Source organism: Phascolarctos cinereus, unplaced genomic scaffold (assembly GCF_003287225.1).
Source record: "Phascolarctos cinereus isolate Bilbo 61053 unplaced genomic scaffold, phaCin_HiC Scaffold_2;HRSCAF=192, whole genome shotgun sequence".
Taxonomy (NCBI): Eukaryota; Metazoa; Chordata; class Mammalia; order Diprotodontia; family Phascolarctidae; genus Phascolarctos; species Phascolarctos cinereus.
The window spans coordinates 384,008,704-384,030,876 of NW_027555625.1; the positions used below are offsets into that span (position 1 = coordinate 384,008,704).

At 40.4% G+C, this 22,173-nt stretch overlaps 1 protein-coding gene across 6 annotated transcripts in view; it reads right to left on the reverse strand.

The window, feature by feature from the left end:
- Positions 1-22,173, reverse strand: part of TNIP1 (TNFAIP3 interacting protein 1) — a 60,553-nt gene that overhangs the window by 23,149 nt on the left and 15,231 nt on the right. For 4 of the 6 annotated variants that reach the window (XM_020964296.2, XM_020964295.2, XM_020964297.2 and 1 more), the window contains exons 2-5: positions 13,763-13,935; positions 10,870-11,001; positions 7,580-7,668; positions 1,815-1,895 (exon numbers count right to left, since the gene is read on the reverse strand). In XM_020964296.2, coding sequence (XP_020819955.1) covers positions 1,815-1,895; positions 7,580-7,668; positions 10,870-11,001; positions 13,763-13,898 — 438 coding nt within the window. In that variant the 5' untranslated portion in view covers positions 13,899-13,935. The remainder of the gene's footprint in view (positions 1-1,814; positions 1,896-7,579; positions 7,669-10,869; positions 11,002-13,762; positions 13,936-22,173) is intronic. The other 2 variants (XM_020964300.2, XM_020964299.2) reach the window with 1 other exon arrangement.

Sequence of the window (22,173 nt, forward strand, 5' to 3'; positions counted from 1 at the left end):
CTTCAGACAAGGAAACTGAGACACAAGGAGTTCAAATGACTCACCCAAGGTCACACAACTAGTCAGCACCAGAGGAGGGGCTGCACACAGATTCAGTGTTCCCACTCTCCTCCACGGCTCCTCTGCCTGGGCTACCAGGAAGAATGGTGAAGGTCCAAGAAGCTAAGGCTACAAAACCTACAGAGAGTCTAATGAACAGAGTACATATCAAATAACTATCTCTTAGATTTCTATGTCACTTTTACTGCTGAGTTTAAAATACTTTCCAATCACCTTCCGCCAAAAGAAAGCTAAAGATGAGCATTATTTAAAGTGGAGAAAATCATTTTGTCTTCTGCTGTCCTCTAGTCCAGGAGTAATCTCTCCCTTTTCTAAACTCCAACAGGACTTTCTTGTAGTTGTCACATGACACTTAACACACTCTGCTTTGGATTACAGTTATTTGTGACCCTATCTTACCTTCCCAAATGAACTCCTTGAGGGTCAGGATTATGTTTTATTTATATTGGTTTCTTTTTTAACACCTAGCACGGGGACTTGCAGACAGCAGGCTTCAGAAAATGTCAAATGAGTAAAGGAATACTATTACCACCCTCCACTTCACCCCTGGATCAAGAACCTATGAGATTCCCTAATGCTGATTATGTGAAGTCCAAAATACCTCCTCCTGGCTTTCCAGACCCTTCCCCAATCTGGCCTCACCCTAAGCCCAACTTCCCACATAAGCCAATTAGGCCCATCTCCTTACAAACCCACTTACACACAGCATATTCCTTTCCTCATGCTTATACCCCACAAGCACCTCTTTAAATTCGACCTGTCCTTCAAAGCCTTCCTCAAGTATCCATTCCTCCAAGAAATCTTTCCTATTCACTCCAGCCTCTCCTCTGCACAACACAACAGTGAACCACAGAACTGAGCACTTAATCACACCATGCCTGTGTGCTAACATGATGACTATAAGTAAAACTTCTTCCCCTTTTTCAGCTTTTTCAGCATGTAAACTTCCTGAGATAAGAAAATCTTCTTAGATCCTCCACAATCTCTAGCACATGGCTGGGTAGAAAGCAAGGGCTTAATGAAGACTTGTAGAATGACTAAGTAATCTTGGCACAAAACTGCCAGCTGCTTCCCAGAGCACACAATGGCCAATTCCCCCTGCTTTAAACTCACTGACTTCTAAGCCACCAGAAGGCCCTTCATCGGAATAGCCTAAAGCCAGCCGACACACGATGAACACGTACTAATGACTAAAGTGGGGACAAAGCAACAGAACTAGAGAACACCTCGTTTAAATGCCTGCCTGCCTGCCTGCCTGCCTTGCTGCCTTACCTGGAGGCAAACTGCTGCCTGCTTGGGAGGGCCAGGGTGGTAGGCATAAAAGGGTTAATCACAGGCTTTCATCATCCAGGACTTTCTGCGTCCTTTTTGCTAAAGCTGGGTGCGGAGGCTTGGTGTCCCAAAGGGCTGACTCACGTGGCTTTTGGAGACACCCTTGTACCTTAGCAGCCTCACTGGCAGGATGCCCAGGCTTGCAAAATCACATGATACCCATAGGGCTAAAACAGGGAAATCAAGGCATTCTGTACACATGCATGTAGAATGAGAAGCTCCTGTCCTACTCTCCCCATCTCCTTCCAAAGAGAGAACTCTGATTTCCCCTGGGGTCTCTGGTGGGGGGAAATAGTCTTTATATTTCTCATATGAAGGCAGGTGACTGATGTGGAAAGTGGGGAGTGTCAGGGAAGAGTGAAAGCAGCTGGCCACTCTCCCTATCCCGCAGATCTGGGGTTCTACCTCTTTGGGCAACTCACCAACATGCCATTGTTACCACTGCCATCTGAAGGTGATTTTTGTTCCTCTGGGGAGACAACTTCAAACTCCGATGAGGTGCCCTGGATAAAGAGACAGGTCCAGGTTATGCCCAGGTAAGATCAAACAAACCGAGAAAGTTCCAAAGAAGAAGAAACAAGAGTCTCCAAGAAAGAAGCTCTTAACTTGGAGTCCGTGGACACCCCAAGTAGTCTTCTGGAAAGATTTCAGGGATTGTGGGAACTTGGGCGGGGAAAAGGTTACATCATTATTTTCATCAACCTCTAACTGACATTTAGCATTTTCTTTAATTATTTAAAAACACTATTCTGGGGTGGCACAGTGGATAGAGCACTGGCCCTGCACTCAGGAGGACCGAAGTTCAAATCCAGCCTCAGACACTTGATACTTACTAGCTGTGTGACCCTGGGCAAGTCATTTAACCCCACTGCCAACCCCTCCCCCCAAAAAAACCACAAAAAAACAATATTCTGAGATTGAGTCCATAGGCTTCACCAGATTGCCAAAGGGGTATAAGATACACAAAAAAGGGTAACAACCCCAGATATAAGGCCTCTAAGGAGGCAGTCCAAGGTCAGTCCACACTGTCTGACCTGGAAAGTTCACAAACAAGATAGGTATACTTCAAATAGTTAGCAAAATTTTTTGCAATATATAATTAATGAACTTCACTAAAGTATAACATTGTTTCTATGGATACAACTTACTACATGACATTACTTCACTTAATGTTATGTCTTCCCACAATTCCCTTTCCCCTCCACTCTCTCACTGAGAAAGCAATAAAAACATTACAAACATAGATAGTTAAGCAACACAAATTCCTGCATTGGCCATGTCCAAAAAAACTATGTCTCAATTTGCAGTCTAAGTTGATGTCCTCTGTATCAGAATGTGGACCGCATGGTTCATCATGAGTCCCCTGGAATTGGTCATTGTGTTAATAAGTTTTCCTGTCTTTCAAAGTTGTTTGTTTTAACAATAACGTTATTTAAACTGTGCTCCTGGTTCTGCTCACTTCACTCTGCATCAGTTCATACAAATCCTCCCCCGTTTCTCTTAAACTGTGTCCTTTATCATTTCTTACAACACAACATATTCCATCATATTCATGTAACTACTTGTTCAGCTATTCCCCAACTGATGGGCACCTCCTCAGTTTCCAATTCTTTGCCACTGCAAAAGAGCTGCTATAAGTATTTTTGTAAATATGGGTGCTTTTCTCTTTCTTTGATATTGCTTGTTGTATCAAAGAAACGAAAACAAAATAGAGCTCCATCAATCGGAGAAGGGTTAAACAAAGTGTGGTATATGAATATAATGGAATTTTATTGTGGGGTAAGAAGTGAAAATGACAGATTAGAGCAACGTGGAAAGGTTTGTATGAACGGATGCAGAGCGAAATGAACAGAGCTAGGAGAGCAAACCTATGACTAATCCCAGTATCAAAAAATTGATGATGAAACATACCTCTCATCTCTCGGCAGAGAGATGGTGGTAGAGATACAAAATGAGACAAGTATTCTCATACACGGCCTATGCACTCATTTATTTTGCTTGACTCTACATATTTGCTTTGAAGATCTCCACTGGGAAGAAGGAGAGTAGTTTAGTGGATAGTAATAGACATGAAAAAACAGCATCAAGAAATAATTTTTTTTAATGAACAAAAGAAAACAAAAGCGCAAAAGAGGACACAGAAATTTTGCTGCTGCCTTGTTAAACTTATTATGTGTGTGCATATCTCTCTTTTATTAAAACTGTACAGTGAAGTTCATTTTCTTATATAATTTTCTGTCCTGCCCTTCCTTGTATCTTGAAATGTTTGTGTTTGTTGATGCTTATTAAGTTCACAACAGAAAAGAAAAATTTAAAAACAAAACAAAAATTATTCCCATGGGAGTAACAAGTCACTTTCTGTATGTGTGTATGTGTGCATGTATGTGTGTGTATGTGTGCATATATACTATATATACACACACATACATACACACACATATATTCTGTCTATATATGTGTGTATGTGTTTATATGTATGCATATGTATACATATGTGTGTATATGTAGAGAGAGAGACATATATATATGGTTTCTTTTTTTGTGATAGTTCAGTACTCACCAAGTCAAATGTCTTTTAACTTTCTTCTGAAGAAAGTATTCATAAAATACAGATTACATGTAGTGGAAAGTGATGTGACCTTAGAATTCCAAGAGCTGAGCTTATGTATAAACTTATTACTTAACCTCTCAGCCTCAGTTTCCTCATATGTAAAGGTAAGAGGCTGGACTAAATGACCTCCCAGCTCCTAATCTATGATCCTGAGTGGAGTGCAAATGGAAGAGAAATTCCCTGCAGGTTCTCCTGGGGAAGTTTTCCAAGTATTCAACTGCAGATAATTTTGTGATGACTGCATCAAGTCCCAAAATACTACAGGTCAATGAGATTCATGGCTAGTCAGATAAGATTGACCCAGCAGTCAACACAGGAAAATTATGAAGAACAGACACTTCTCAGAGTATTATACATATTTTAAAGAGCATCTCATTTGGCTAGCACAAAAACTTTGGCCAGCCGTTGCAAATGGACAATGGACTGGATTTAGAATTAAATAAGAGGAAAGTAGGCTGCATTATAAATGGAAAACTGTGCAGTGTCTTCAATGAGTCCAAGGTCTTTCTTGACATCAAAATCTCTTGGTGCAAATCATGAAACAGCATGATCTGACAATAAAAGATTTAGAAGAGTGGTGTCAGACTCAAGCAGGCATGGATCTAGGCACATACCTACTTTAAAAACCCCCACAAGTTAGCATAATCCATGCTGTATTGTGTTTTTATTTATTTTGGTAAAGATTTCCCAAATATATTTTAATCAGGTTCCCTTCAATTTTAACACCTCTGATATAGATGACCAAAGAGGCAACACACAGTGGGGTAAGTAAGCCCTAGAATATTATCAGTGATAACACGAAAGTAAACATCACCAAAGATGTATGCGATTGGAAAAGGAGATAGGCTGACCTCGAAGCAAGAGCAAATTGTAACAGATGAACAGCCCTAGTGCTGTACTAGAATCTATGAAATATTAAAAAACTAGAGGAATACCTTCAGCCTAATGGGTAGCTCCTTTATGAACATTTATGGAAAAGTATGGATATACACAACAAAATCACAGAGCCATTAAAACATCTTATTTGACAAATGAAGACACTGAGGTCCCTAGAGGTGAAATTACTTGCCCAAGATCACACAATCAATGGCAGAATCAGGATTGATTATATATTAACAAGCAGGGTCTTCTGACTTTGGATTGGTCACTCTGACAACTTAGGGGTAGGTAGCAAATTTAAACACCCTGAATTTGGCCTCATTTATCTGCTGTGCTCTGGATCCCTGGATGCAGCATAATGACTTAGAAAACCACAAATTAACATTCTCCAAGTTTTATTGTATGCTTATTTATTTTGTTAAACATTTCCCAATTACATTTTAATCTGGTTCAGGCCAATTTGTGAATTCTGCTGCAGCCCTGAGTTTGCCCCCTTCCCACCTGACTAGGTGGGACCCAGACTAGACCTTAGCTGCCTATCACTCTACCCTCACTCCAAAATTCCCAGAAGCCAAAGCTTAAAAGAACTTAAGAGACACTTAGAAACGCAGTTGTCTGAGATGGAAGGAACTTTAGAGATCAAATCAACACCCTCATTTTACAGAAAAGGAAAATAACACTTAGAAGTTCCCCCGCCCCAAGACCACCAGGTCACTTAGTAGCAAAGCTGGGATCACAATACTGGTCTCCAGATTCCCAGTCCAGGGGCCTTTCCACTACTCCACACAGCTAGATCTTGTTTCTAATGTGTTCAACTCTCATGTCCACAAGGCTTACAGCCTAAAGAATCCTAGAATTTTTATTTCGTTTACATCTCTGTTTTAGGAAATGTGGCTATACTAGCTACCCTTTGCTGGATCCATCAACACAAGCTCCTTAACCTCATCTTTGGTACCCCTGAATACTAACAAGTCCTTCTCTTCAACAATATTAGATCCTAAGTCTCTCCTTTTACTCACATTTAACCAAATGAGACAAGGAAAGGGGCAATTCCTTCACTTTACCTAGGGCCATCCTTTAGAATGTTCCAATCACTGAACACTAACAACAAACACATATTTATTAAACGTCTACTATTTATCAGATGTTGTGCTAGTGATATAAAAAGATAAAAACAAAATGGTCCCTCCCCTCTAGGAAGTTACACCCACTGGGCAGTATAAAGTATACTTTATACTGCATAAAAATAAGCAAATAAATACAAAGTAATTTCAGGGTGGAAGAGGCACTAACAATGAGGGGTTAAGGAAAGACCTACTGAAGGTGACGGTGAGCTAACCTTTGAAAGAAGCCAGGAATTTCAAGAGGTAGAAGTGAAGAGGGTGTATTTTCAAGGAATAGACACAGAGTTAAAAGATAATATGTTTGGCTAGAACACAGAATGCATGAAAACGAGTAATATGAAATAAGTTTGGAGAAATGGTGGTGAGCCAGATTATAAAGAGCATATGAGAGGGCAGCTAGATGGCACAGTGAATAAAGCACTGGCCTTGGAGTCAGGAGGACTGAGTTCAAATCTGGCCTCAGATACATGATATTCACTAGCTATGTGACCCTGGGCAAGTCACTTAACCCCAATTGCCTCACCAAAAGAAAAAAGAGCACATGATGCCATTTATAACTGTGATTCCTTTAACAAATGCTGGTTGAAGTTACTGAGCTTGTCCTTCTAAGAATGGGAAAAGATCCTTTGTCCTAAGATTCATTTTGAAAATGAGGATATATAGTCACAAAGAAAATATTCATAACAGTACTTCTGGTGGTAGCAAAGAAGTGGAAACAAAGTTGGTACCAACTGATTGGGGACTGACTAAATGTGGTAATTTAATGTAATGGAATACTACAACACCAAAAAGAAATGATGTATTCAGAGAAGCATGAGATGACCTATATGAGCTGACACACAGTGAAATAAGCAAAACTATGAAAACAATATACAAAATGACTACAACAACATAAATGGAAAGAAATTTTTTTTAACTGAATGCTGTGACTGCACATATATAACCTATATTAAATTGCTTACCATCTCAGAGAGGGCAGGGATAAGGGAGGAAGGGAGAAAATTTAGATCAAAAATTTTTTAATAGTGAATGTTAAAAATTGTCTCTACATGTAACTGGAAAAAAAATATTTTAAAAATAAAGAATGAAATAAATTTTTAAAAATAAACTGAATGCTATATAATTAAAATGACCAAGTTTGGCCCTGGATTAGAGTTGAGAAAATACATCTCCTTCCCCTCTTTGAAGAAGTAGAAGACTTTGGGTGTGGAGTACTGCACAGACTGTCAGACACACTTGATATGTTGGTTAGTTTTGCTGAAATGCTTTTGTCTTTTTTTTTAAATTTCTGTTACAAGGGATGGCTCTTTCCTTTGGAGAGGACAGCAGGTATATATTTGGAAATGAAGGTGCTGTAAAATAAAAAGCATCGATTTTTTTTTTATTTAAAAGAAGTGAAAACAGGAATGCTCATAAAAAATCAATGCTTTGCCCAAAGTCACACAACAAACGAGTGACTAGGTTTCCTAAGTCACAATCCAACCTTCTTTCCATCAGACCAGGTGTCATCAGCTTCTTTTTTTAAACCTAGAGAATCTTTATGACATCTACCACAGACGCTGCTAGAACTTACACTGGATGGAGTCTTCTGAACTGCAGGTGCCTGCTCATTCCTGGAACCAGCTGGGCTGACTGGAGGCAACTCATGGTTTATATTCCCTCCTGGAGAACAGAGAGAAGTAAGCCAAGTAAACAGATACTCTGACCAGGCTTCTGAACTTAGATTTTTCTAGGGTGAGAGTCTTTAAGGGCAATATTCCCAGTAGGCTGGCTTTAGTAATTTGTTTAAGGAAATGGGTGGCTGGCTATAACTCCTTAGGGTCTCTCAAATAGAAGAATATCTTCTTTCCTCCCTGACTATGAGAACCAGGGGTCTGTAAAGCATAGCATAAAACACCACCTCCACAGAAGACTGAGAAAAATCCCTGAGAACCCAGGCCACTGTTTCTGCCTGATCTCTTCAAAAGGGAAACTATGAAGATTATTCTGCCAGTTATCATTAAAAATCTCCACAAATGGGCAAGTCCCCTACAATCCCTAGGCCTGTCACTGCAAAAAGCTAAAGAAAATTGTTCCAACCCTTCTGTTCTAAGTTATTTCCCAAAGATCCAATCAAACATCATGGAAATGCAGGAAAGCAGCCAGTAATAGCTTCTGGGTCAGAGTGGAAAGGTGAATTGGGTGTCACAGAACCTCAGCCCAAATCCTGGTTCTGTCACTTTCTTCCTATGTGACCTTATTACTTACCCTCTCTGAGCCTCAATTTCCTCTTATATAGGGAAGATGTTGGGCTACCTGGCCTCTGAGGTCCCTTTCAGCTCTAGATCTGTGATCCTGTGATTCTGTGCTCTTACAGGGTTGTGGCAAAGATTCAATGTGATTGCTAGAGAGTTCTTTAAGAAGTGATGGTCAGCAATCCTAGAGAAATTCCTGAATTCTGACTTCCTTGGATAATCTAAAAAACACCTCCTGGGACTATGGGTGCTCACACTATTTAACAGGTCACAATCATTGTGCATCTTGGCTTTCTCATTTATGAACTGGCAAATAACAACAGCCTTTCATAACAACAATCTTTCAGGGCTGCTGTGAGGGTTAATTCTGTAAAAGAATTTAGGTGAATATTTATTATGGTTGCCCCTGAAGAGGAAAGGGGCTTGAATTGCAGCAAACAAGACAAATTAGATATAAGGAAAATGTGATGAAGACCGCCTAACACTTGAATGAATCACTAATGGAGACAGCGACCTCTCATGAAAAGCAGTCATCTTTCTACATGGAACATTTTAAACTAATATTAGAGTAGAGGCAGATGGACAGATGGAATGGCTCCTGCCTGTAGTGAGCATACCATAAATCATAAACGCTGAACTGAACTGAAACTGAAGAAGGGGTTGCCTAAGGAAATTAACATTATTAAAACATCTACAGGGATTTGGTGTTTTCTTGTTCAGCTGTTTTTCAACTGTGTCTGACTCTTCAGGACCCCATTTGGGGTTTTCTTGGCAAAAATACTGGAGTGGTTTGCCATTCCCTTCCCTAGCTCATTTTTACAGATGAGGAAACTGAGGCAAACAGGGTTAAGTGACTTGCCCAGGGTCACACAGCTAGTAAATGTCTAAGATCAGATTTGAACTCAGGAACTTCCTGACTCCAGTCCCGAGGCTCTATCCATTCTACCACCTAGCTGCCCTTAGCAAGGATGTGTTTAGCTAATTAAGAAAATGCACTATAAGGAACTTTTGCATATTTATGCTAAGGTTGTGTATTAGACAAATTGAATTTATTACATAAATCCGGTAAGTAATACATGGATATTGCCCTGGGCTATGATAAGATACAGTCAAAGGGAAACCTGTTCAATAGCTGTTTTCATCTGCAGTTGAGAGCAACACTTGCATGAATGTTTCTCTGAGGCATACACAGAAGTGACATGACATCCTAGGCATCATGGGAGCAAAGCAGGGCTAAAATGGGGGTTTAACTCCTTTTGGGGGTGGGAAAAGAGGAGGAAGAAGGAAAAGAAAGGAAGTAAAACCATAAATGTTTGTATTCTGCTATTCTGAAATAAAAACTCTTATGTAAAAACATTAGAAGTCTTCCCTCTTAAAGGTTTTTCAATGAAAGATAAATGAATTTGTCATTTGATACTTTTTCTTCCACAAAAATAGTGAAATTGGAGAACTAGTCCATCTCCCTGCCTTTAGATGTCAATACATACAAAGTTCTCTGATTTTTGTGGGTGTAGGATAACTTGGTATGCAAGGCTTAGAGAGGTTCCTGAGGTTTAAGATAAGTGATTTACCCACGGTCACATAGCACTAAGTGTCAGAGGCAGGATCAGAACCTGTGCCCTTAACTCCAGGTCCAGGAATCTATCTGTTATGTCATATTGCCTCTCACGCCTTCATAAAACTGTGAATACCTAAATGATCCCAGAAAGAAGATCTGGGGCATACTCAGAATCATATAATACCAGAAATGGAAGGGACATAGATCATAAAATATCAGAACTGAAAGGGACCTCAGAACACAGAATGTTAGAGCTCCAAGGAGACTTAGAGATTATCTAATCTAAAACTAATGTGATAGGAGCAACACTGACCCCAAGAGAGCTAAGCTTTCTTTCTTTCTGCTAAGCAATAGCAGAATACAGTTGTGTTTTTTCCTAAAAGGTGATGAAACCATTCTCAAGAAGTCCAAAAATAGAATAGGTTCCTCAGAGGGTAGCAGACTCCTCATCACTGGAAGTATTTAAGAAAAGGCTGGAAAAACATTTGTGGGAAATAATGTAGAAAGGCTTTTACTTCATTACAGGTTGGACTAGATGCTTTCTAGTTCTTTCTCAGGCCTTTCCAGCTCAGAATTTCTGTGACTCTTAATCTCTTCATTTTATAAAGGTTGAAACTGAGACCCAAATTGTAGAAGTGTCAAAATTAGTTGAGCAGGGTGTGGTGGTACACATCTGTAGTGCCTGCTACTTGAATGAAGATGACAGACCTCTTGAATTTGGGAATTCTGAGCTGCTATGAGCTAAGCTGTTCAGTTCAGGTGTCTGAAAGAAGTTTAGGATCAATACGGTGAGATCCCAGGAGCAAGGAAGCTATGAAATTGCTGAAGGAGTGAACTGAATCAGGTCAGAAAAGGAGAAAATCAAAACTTCCATGACAATTAGTACTGGGATCGGGCTCATGAGCAGCCCTTGCACATCCAACCTGGATGAAATGGGGAAACTCAATCTTTATTTTAAAAAAAGATCATAACTTGGATGGGAGCATGAACAAATATGCTTGGATGATAAACTGGCTCATTCTTCAATACACATAGGGATTTCCATCCTAGGGTAACCCACTGCCATCATACCTGTGAGCTCAGCTAGGTGGTCAAAGGAAGATGAGGGAGGAGACGGCTGGAGAAGCTCATCGTCCTTGGCCAGTTCCTCTACCTTTTGGCGCAGCTTGGATGCCTCCATCTGAGACTCTTCCAACAGTTCCCCTGGGGCCAGAGGGGGAGAAAAGTGCAGCAAGAAAGTTCAGTTCCCTTAGTAATTCTTATCCTACCTGACCAAAGCCTATTGCTTCCCAGGGACCCAGAACTAAAAAATCCATCAAGCTGACTAAATCCCAAGTTTGGATATTCCAATTCAATGCCTAGATTTCCCCCACTTTTCCCATGATTGGATTTCATCACAGCCCAACTGGAGAGAGGAAGTGGAGGAAGCAAAGCCCAAACCAAGCCACCTTGGTTACTAGGTGACAGTGTGAGCTACGTGGACAGGGAAAAACTTATTTAAAAAGAAAGGTCTGGCTATGGGTGATAATTTTCAATTACCTTGAGACATGGATTGGTTGGGAATATAACTCTCCCTCCCAAACCCCACGGGGACACTAAAGCAAACCCCAAAGGTATCCATTTGTCCCAAGGTCTTCCCACACTCCAAGGACCTAAGACCAGGTATCTGCCCAGTTTTCTGTAAAAACAGGGAGCTTTGCCACATCCACCACTAAAGATCTTGTCATAAGGGCCAGCCAAAGTTCTTATAATGTTAGACCCTGTAAGAAAGACAGTTTTGGATAATACAAAACTCAAGGATTTGTCTGTGAAAAGAAATAGGATGGGAAGGAAGAAGAGGTATTTAGTGGTATGGTACATGAAAGGAGAATGAGGTACTGCAGAATCATAAGAGAGCATGAGAGGCATCTTCCATGTGGAAGATTACCCAGGGATACTCATATGGCCCCAGGGCTGCAGGGAGTGGAATAAAAGCTAAAGTAAGAGTACTTCTATCAGGACAGAATGACACCAGTATACTTGGGATAAGCTCAGCTGGCATGTGACAGTGAGCAGAGCTTGTAGGAAAAATGCCATGAGATTATGTGGGGAGGCCATCTGAGGCTCAAAGGCATGGTGTTATTTTGTGGCCGCTTCAGCAAGAGAGTCAGAGTCTGTCTTTGCTTGTGTCTTATTATAGTAAATGGGGACAGTCACAGATGACTGCATTAGGTTAGGCTTGAATATCACACCATTCTATAACCCACACACACAGCAAGTACCAGAATGGAGTAAGTGATTTTAGTGCTCTGTGTGTGTGTGTGTGTGTATGTATATATATATATATATATATATATATACACACACACACACATACATATATACAGAACTGCTGATGTGAATTAGCTGAGTTTATTCCCATTTCCCCATCCTTAAAAAAAGATGCAAAGAAGCAGCCATTGGGACAGAAATGGTTTAACCCTACCAGACCTCACTTTTCTCCCCTTGGAAGATGGGCACTGTGTTCCCTCTCTGATTACCAGGACAGAAAGCAGCATTTTAGTATGGACTTCATTAGGGATATCAGGGTCTGAAAAATAGCTTGCATAAATGGACAACAGGCTCCATCACAGCACAATGACCCCTTTTTTTTTGGAGGCAATCAGGGTTAAGTGACTTGCTCAGGGTCATACAGCTAGTAAGTATTTTGAGGCTGAATCTGAACTCAAGTCCTCTTGACTTCAGGGCTGGTACTCTAACCACTGCACCACCTAGCTGCTCCTACAATAACCCATCTTGCTCTGTGTTTCTAAATGAAAACTAGACTTACCATTTCCATCTCTCTCCCCCACTTCTATAGATAATTGGTTAGGGTAGCCCTTACTTAGGAGTAGGTACTTAGTAGAAGAAGTAGCGAGAAACAAGAATACTTGAGCAGGCAGGAAGAGCTCGCTTCAGGAGTCTCCTACATACCATGCCAACCTGTGATTCTTAAGTCACAGTATAAGTCACAGCAATGTTTCCTGGAGTGATTGTAGCATGAGCCTGGCCAGAACGGCAAGGAATAGAACTCTAAGACCTAAAAAATATCTCTTATAAGCTTGGGAGTTTCCACAGAGTCTTTGGAAACATGAGACCAGAGGAAGAAAACTTCCCCAACAGCCACAAGGACAAGGCTAATATAATAGATATTAGGACAGGGAGAAGGAATGGGGTATTTTCATTCCCCTGAATCTCAAAACCAGAAGAAGGGGGCCATATGATATATGTCTGATAAATCTAGCTACCCAAGATCACAACACTCTTCACTGGGGATCAACTACCCGAACCCCAAGAATAGATTACACATTTCTAAAATGTATTTATCCTTGTTATCTCCATAGTACCTAGTTTGGGACCTTGTACAAAGTCAGCAATTAATAAATGTCTGCTGAATGAATGAACAGGACAGAGCAGAGATCCTGACTAGCCATGTGAACATGGGCCCTGTTTCTCCCCTATATAATTCCAGAAATTAGGACTCTCAAAGTTAAGACTTTTGCCACTGAGGCAGCTAATGGCACACTCACAAAATATCATGCAGAATACTTAGGAGTTCAGGCCACAGTCAATACCTCTTCCCTCCATCTCCTATCCCTAGAGTAAGAGTGAAAATACAGGTCCCCTTCTCCCTTACCCACTTCTCCACCTTCTCCATTTGGGGACAGTCAGGGAAATGACAAGCAAGGGAAGGAGTTACTGACCTAGGGAGACACCTGAGTAGGGCTGGGATCCACATGCAATACCTCAACTCCGAGGAGCCAGAAGCACACACCAGAGTAGGTTACAATATCAAACTGCATTCCCTGGCTAGCTTCCACTTGGGAGCTAGCCAGTAGGCTATAAGTAAATGTCCTTTCGTGGCAAGACCATGGAGCAGGAGAACCTTGAAGTATACTTGGGCTGAAGGGGAAGGGAAAGGAGGGGAGGTGCGTGTCTGCATTACCTAACATCTTTATCCCTTGCATTTTTTCCTTCAGTCGAGAATTCTCCTCCACTAGATGCTCAAAAGCTGCAGATGCCTCTCCTTGCTTGCCCTCACCACCGGGGTCGTAGATCCGATATGGTCCTCGCCCTTCCATGGGGGCAGCTTAGCCACCAGACCTCGTGCCCACCTGACTGTAAAGACAACAGCAGGATATCAGAGCCACTTGGCTCAGCACTCTGTCCATTTCCTGGCACCAAGGAACCTCTTCCCCCAGCCAAGCCCACTCTAGGGCATGACATACCCCCAAGATCAAAAGACTTGGAGACCAAAAAAAAAGTTCTCAGAGGCTTGGCAGATATGAGATCCAGACCTCTATGTGTGGAGAGAAGTCAAAAGGACAGAGAGCTGCGAGAAGGTATCTGGCTACAGTCTCCAACTAATGGAGTATCCTTGTCATTGTAACATATAGAGAACCATGGTCAGGAACAATCATTTCTATTCCTTAAAAAACGATAATAATCTTGTCCTCAGGATTGTAAATTAAAGAATGACTGAATCTTAGAAGTAGAAGAGTCCTCAAATAAGCATCTTCTAGATCATTCCTTTAGTTCCAAACATCAAAGAAACTTAAGTGATTTGCACAAGATAATAGAGCACATTTTTAGGAGATACAGAACATGCATCTAACTCCCAGTCCATCGCTTTTTCAACTATTCCATACTATCATGTAAGACATCTTAGCTTCATCTTTAAGATCTCAGTGAGGAATGTCTACAGTACTCTCTAAGCATGTGGCCAGCCCCAACTCAACATCTATCTGGGATTATTTCCTTTAAGTTAAATCAATAAACCACAATTTTACTTCTTAAAATCTCTACCATCCCCCATCAGCTACCTTAGAAAGAGAAACAACCCAAAGGTGAGACAAGACAGTTACTTTTCTCCAAAACAAGACTGAAACTCCCCTCCTGCCTTCTTCCCCCAACCCCTCACACAGTACTTCCCAGGGTAGGGTAGGGGACCGCACATCAGAATAAAAAAAGGCTGGGTATGGGGGCTGCTCATAACCCAGACAGACAAGTGGGTAGGCCCCAGAAATAACCACAAAGAGTTATAGCAGAGATTATGTTGCTAAAACAAAGTGCAAGGGGTTTGGAGGGAGGAGTGAAAATAGCAGCAACGGGATATGTGAGTCTGTGCTTCAAACCCACAGCCCCAGATGTTAAGAAAGGACTGAAGAAGACGGCACAAGTTTGATCCTGGGCATCCTGACAAAACCCTAAAAGGGACAGCATCCCCCAAAACATCTTCATTGTGTACTTTGTCGAACTCACAAACTCTATAATAAACTACCCATCCCTAGGTTCCCAGAATGAGTGGGCATAGCTGCTGAGGTTCCTAAGATCCTTGGTCCTTCTCACACCAGAACCTAAGCACAGGGCCAGCGAGGTGGTGCAGTGAATAGAGCTCCGGTCTTGGAGTCAGGAGAACCTGAGTTCAAATGTGGCCTCAGATACTTGATGCTTGCTAGCTGTGTGACCCTGGGCAAGTCACTTAACCCCGACTGCCTTCACTAAAAAAAAAAAAAGCAAAAACAAAAACAAAAAACCTAAGCACAGCACAGCCTAGGGTGCTGGGATTCACCTACTCTGGGTGTACCACGTGCTACTGCCAAGGCAGAAGATAACACTTCAGTACCAACTGGCCAAAAGGAGAAGAGATTTCTTTATGAGGTTTATGGGTTGCCAGAAGTGACCAATTTCCTGGACATTTAGTATGACCCTCAACCAAAGGAGCCCCCTCCCCCCGCCCCGAACACCAAAGCAATGAAGGCCAGAAACAGGTGTTAAGACAGAGAAGGCTCCTCTATGTAAAATCTGGAATCCAAGAGAAATAACAAGACTTTGACAGTTCTAACCTTACCTCATCCAAAGAGTATGTGGCTGGAGAACTGTGGAATTGCGTTTTGTTAAACTAAAAGAAACAAGAGAATTAGGAAGTTCTAAATCAATACAAGTACCAGAAAGATGAAGACCACTCCAAGTGAGAGCAGAACAAAGGGTGCCACATATGGTTCGGTGTTAAAGTCCTGAAGGTCCAGGCCATACTGGGAGCTTGGTTTCTCTGCCTCAACTGTGGAGAAACAGGCTAAAGATACACACCTCTCTCCGACCACATATTCTAAATGCACCCCATTTGCATAAGACCAAGTTCACTTATACTTTGGTTTCAAGTTGTCCCCTCACCATCCTAGTCACCCTACCAGCTCGGACTCCCACCAGCTTGCTAATATTCTTCCTAAAATGTGGCACCAAGAACTGAATCGTGTAGTCAATATGATCCAAACAGTGGGAATTTAATTTTCTTTGTTTTGCACACACTATACTTCTATTAATACAGCCTTAGACCACGTGAGATTTTGAGGCTACCAGTTTACACTGCTGATCCATACTGAATTCACAATCCTCTAAAAACACCATCTTTTTCATACACATTTTCATTGACAAGGAGATAACAGTAAGAAGGCTACGAGAAAAAGGTTTTTTTTTTCTCTAACTCTTTTTAGGGCAGCAAGAAGGAACTAGGAATGGCTGGTTAATCTTTCTGCACTCCTATCATCCCTGCTCTAGCATCCTTTTTTAGAAGCACAGCTTAAGCTACTATGGCATAGTTAGGTTACAGACTACTTGAGTGCTCATAGACTTTGCCACGGCTCTAAGAGAATCCTTCAGATAAGCCAAGCTCTTACACCGCAGGACTTTTGGAAGAAATGAGTGGTTGTATATAAAAAGCTCAGCAACCCAGCACAGAAACTGACACCAAATAAACTGAAATAATCAAGAGAAGAAAGGACAGAAATTCTCAAAAGGATGACTCCAGAAGGAGAGAAAAACAGAAAGATTTAAGAATAAGCAAGCAAAGAGAAGCCTCCAATATATAACTAAGATACACTATGGGGGAAGAGAATCATAGGCTAAAACAAGAGGAGAATAATTCTATAACTATACCTATAATACCAAAAAGGAGAACAGAATAGACACAAGAGCCACCAGCATGGCTGAAGGCCTTATGGAAGAAATGAAGGAAGAGATAAGGAATGGAAGGTTAAAAAGCTTACAAGGTAAGCTAGAAAAGTATTGGACCCCTTAAAGAAATAACTTAAATAGAGGAATACTCAGTGCTCATTTTGGGGTCATGATAATATAATAAAAGTAACCATACTACCCAAGTTAATTTATACTTTTAATGCTACAACCAAACTATCAAAGAGGTATTTTAGAGAAATCAATAAAAAAAAAATAGAGGTAGAATACATTGCTTTAATAGGAAAATTATGAAAAAAAGGTAGGAATGAAGGGGAAATAGTATTTCCAGACCTAAACCATAACAGCAGACATCCAAAGCAGTTGATATTGGTTTAAAAACAGAGAGGTATATCAATGGAACAGACTAGATAAGGAAGAATCCAGAACAATGGAACTCAATAATCCACTGTTCAATAAACCAGAAAACATAAATTACTTAGAAAACAACTCCTTATTTGATAAAACCTGATGGCTAAAATGGAAAACAGTTTGGCAAAAATTAGGCTCAGACCAGCACCTTAAACCATACTACACAACACATTTTAAATGGATATATGCCCTTAATGTTAAAGATCATACCATCAAAAAATCAGAAAAGAAGTAGATCAAATACCTCTCACAGCTATGTATAGGAAACGTATTTTAACCAACCAAGGGATAGAAGCAACTACAGAATATGAAAGTTAACTTTGATTACATGAATCCAAAAAGCTTCTATACAAACTAAATTAATGCACCTAGGATAAGAAGGGACACACTAGAATGGTAAAAAGTCTTTGAATCAAATTTCCCTGACAAAGATTTGCTTGCAAGATATATAAACAATTCAATTCTAACAGCTTAAAACTGCACTAAGACTTTTGGGACATCTAGTATATATGATCAAAAGCCATTTCCCCAACAGACACTGTGAGTGGTCAAAGGATATGAACAAAACAGCTCTCAAAAGAATTGCAAACTATTTAGAACATCTTGAAAGAATGTGCCAAATCACTAATAATGAGTGAAATGCAAATCAAAACAGCATTGAAGTTTCCCCTGAAATCCTATAAACTAGCAAGAACGACAAAAACTAGGGGCAGCGAGGTGGTGCAGTGGATAGAGCACCGGCCCTGGCGTTAGGAGGACCTGAGCTCAAATCCAGCCTCAGACACGCAACACTTAACTAGCTGTGTGACCCTGGGCAAGTCACTTAACCCCGACTGCCTAAGACAAACAAACAGTAAAAAGAATGACAGAAAATGGGAATAGTCAATGTTGGAGAGGCTGAGAGCAGACAGGCACAGCAGCACATTATTAGCAGAGGAGTACATCAGTATAACCATTTTTGGAAAACAATGTGAAATTATGCAAATAAAATGGTTAAAATGTCCACTTTAATTCAGAGACTGCATTATTAGGCTTATACACCATGAAGACCTAAGATGAAAGTGGTCATATATACCAAAATATTTATAGCAGCACTTCATGTGATAGCTAAGAACTGGAAATAAAGTAGATGCCCATCAATTGGAGAACGTGGTATGTGACTGTAATAGAACACTACTGTATTGCTAGAAATGATGAATGTGATTAATACAGAGATGCATGGAAAGATATATAGATAGACAGTAGTTTAACTACACATAAAATGATTACAACAATGTAAATGAAAAGAACCACCATGGGGGAAAAAAAGTGCTGCAAAATTATAAAGAACAAACATGGCTTGAGAAAGAAACATGAGAAGACACTCCCACCCCACCTTCTGTAAAAGTAGGAGGTCCACAAGTGTTGTACATTACATGTGAGAGAGTACGTTAGAGGTAGACACCAAAGGTGGATGAGCAGCCCTGGGAAAGGCTCAGCAAGCCCTCACAGCAGAGGTACTAGTCCTTCCTAAATACCAGGAACAAAAGGAGAGCCTATGCAAAGGCACGAAAACCAGCAAGGGCAATAAGGAGGCCAGTGGGATAGAAACATGCAGTAAAAATAGGAGAAAATATGTAATAAGCCTGGAAAGGTTTGACTGAACCAGATTATGAACTTCTCTGGGTTCCAATTTCTTCATTTGTAGAACAAGAGGACTGAATATAGATCAAAGGTCCTTGATCTTTTTTTTTAGATCACAGACTCTATGGTTACTTGGCAAAGCCTATGAACCCCTTTTCAGAATAATTTGTTCTTTAAAATCCATAATTGAAGGAAATGCCAACTATCAGAGGTTAGTATAAAAGAGATGCAATGTTTCCCACCCAACTTCATGGAGCCCTTAGACTCTATTCATGGATTCCTAAGATCCATTCCAGTTCTAATCCTATGGTCTTATGAACTCAGAAATATGACTGCCAAGCACCAGAGCTCCCAGGTCAGAGATGAGAGAGACAGAGAGAAAGACAGAAAGAGAGAGAGAGAGAGAGAGAGAGAGAGAGAGAGAGAGAGAGAGAGAGAGAGAAGAGAGAGAGAGATCACGCACCAAGGAACTCCAGTCAGTATCATAAAAGCCCATTCATTAGCATCAAGAAAGTAAATGTTGCACTGCTATACAGCAAAATACAGAGATAAATGGCTTGTACCCAAGAATGACTTATCCTACAAAGCTGAGCATTGTTCTAAAAGAATAAATGGACTTTTAACGGTCCTTAACCTTTTTTTTGAAGGCAGGTAGGTATCATTTTAAAATAATTTAAGTAAATGCTACATTTCAGTTAGAGGTTAATGAAAATAAAGACATAGTTTTCTTTTTTCCACCCAAGTTCACAGATCCCCCTGGAATCTATCACAAGTTAAGAACCCTGAGGAATTAGGTTTCCCCTCTTTCAAGCTGTAAATGGTACTGGCAGGCAAGCCCAGCCGGTCCTTCATCCACAGAAAGGATTCTCTTTTCTTCCAATCAGCTCTCAGCATTAGTAATGGCCTCTAATCAACTCCTATCAACAAAGCCTGTCTCTCTTCTCTCCTTCTTTTCTTCCCTCTCTCCCTCCCTCCCCCTCCAGGCTCAAAAGTGTAGGCCTTAAGTTATTGTCTCAGCTTTCAGTTCAGTTTGTCCATCTCTTCCTCTGCTCAGGTCTCTCCTCCGCTTTTTCTAGCATCTATGCTTCTTTCTTATGTCTAGTGATTCTCTTCTCACGTGACTTCTACTCTCTGCTTCTGTTCACTGGCTCTCCTGCTTTAAAACAGTGTCTCAAGATGTTAAATGACTCACCTTGACCTTAAAATGAGAAACTCAAAATCTATATTTCTATCAAGTATAACACAAACAGTTACTATACAATAGTCCCATAGTTCTAAAAAACAGTTCTTTTAAGTAGTTTCCCAGCAATAAATTCCAAAGTCTAGAAAAGAGTCATATTCAAATTAACTGCTGGGAAACAATGCACTGCATTCTTCCTTACATTAGTCAAAGCTTGCTTCTAAGCTGCTTTCATTCAATATGGTTGCTTTTTTATTTTCTTTTTCCAGACTGTCCTTTACATTTCATTTCCAGTCAGCTATTTGTTCTTTTATTTCTATAGCGAGGTTTGCTGCTTCTATTCATCTCTTTTTCTCCCCTCACACAGCCAGCACCTTAGTTCAGGTCCTTATCACCTCTTAACTGGATACTGGAATACTGCAATAGTCGCCTAAAAGATTTCCCTGCCTCCAGTCTACTATTCACTGGGTATACATCTGCCAAACTGATATCCCCATGTTCACACAGCTTCAATGGCTCCCTATTACCTCAAAGGTAAAAAACAAACTTCTATTTCTGGCATTTAAAGTCCTTCACAAGTTTGTTCCAATATACTTTCTGGAGTGATTTCACATCACTATAGATCAGAGAGTCTTCATTTAACTGTTTGTGGTACATGACATTTCATCTCCAGCTTCTTTGCCTTTACAAAGGCTGTCTCCTCTACCTAGAGTGCTCTCCTTCACTTTCTCTCTTGGAATCTTCAGCTCAAGTGCCCCTTCCTATAAAGATCCTTTCTAATTCATCTAGTTAGCAGTGCCTCTCCTACTGATAAATTACTTCACACAAATAGAGATAAAGAAAATGAAATAAAAATATTGCATTTGTTTGTCGGGTACATGTTGTCTCCAAAAGAAAAATGCTTTAAAAAGCTCCTTGAAAGCAAGAATTATTCAGGATTTTTTGTCTTTACATCCCTAGGGCTTGCAGGCTTACTGAACTGAATTGAGACAAAGCTGGGAAAAGTAAAAAGAAGGAAGGAGAACAGAGTTGCCACTAGTAAACCAAACTGACTAAAAGGCTGATTACCATCCCTCCCCTCCCCCCCAAAAAAGTTGGGGAAAGCAGAACCCATTTAACTTAGCTCTGGTTTGGGAAATGAAAGGGAAGAGACTGAAATTGGGTTGTTTTAGTAATACCAATAGCAGATAACTTTTTAAAGTAAGAAAAATTATAGCAAGATTTGATGGAAGGGAAAACAAATTTAACAAGCTTAATTGGGAATGTCAATGGCATGAACTGACCCATAAAATGGAGGAGAGTGGCAGACAGGGTAAGAAAGTAAAACCCAACAATCTGCTACATGGAAGAAATATACTTAAAATGTAAAATGAAGAATTAAGGCAGAATTATTATGCCTCAACTGAATTTAAAAAAAAACAAGAGTGTAAATCATGAAAAGGTAAAAATAGATTGAGAGATCAGCAAGGAAAATACATTATAAAGACATCAGAGAAAATAAAACAATGTCAGTATAAAATATGCAAGTTCTGATAGCCTATCATTTAAGTACTTAAAAGAAAAGCCAACCAAATTATAAGATCTAGCGCTAGCGCGCAGACACACACACACACACTCACTCTCTCTCTCTCTCTCTCTCTCTCTCTCTCTTATTAACTAATTCATCATTTCCCATGGGCTCAATTATAATCTCTATGCAGATGACTCCCAAAACTATATAGCTAATCAGTCCTAATCTTTATCTTGAGCTTCAGGTCTGCATCACCAATTGCTGCTGGACATCTCCAATGGATGTCCACTTCCATTGGATGTCCATTACCTATTTCAAACTCAATAAGTCCAAAAAGGAACTTACTATCTTTGCCCCCAAATCCATCCCTCTGTCAAACTTTGCTATTCCTCCTGAGAAAATCACCCTTACAGTCATTCTCTCTCTCTCATTCCCCACTCCATATACGATTTGGGTTATTACCTTTGCCATTATTATTATTGGGTTATTACCTTTGCCATACCAATTATTCCTAATTGGATCACAGATATAGAGGGGGAAGGGACCTCAGAGACTTTCTGGTCCAACACCTTCATTCTACAGTTGAGGGAAGTGAGACCCAAGAAGGTTAAGTGACTTGCCAAAGACACATGGGCAAGCAGGCCAAAATTGGATTTGAACC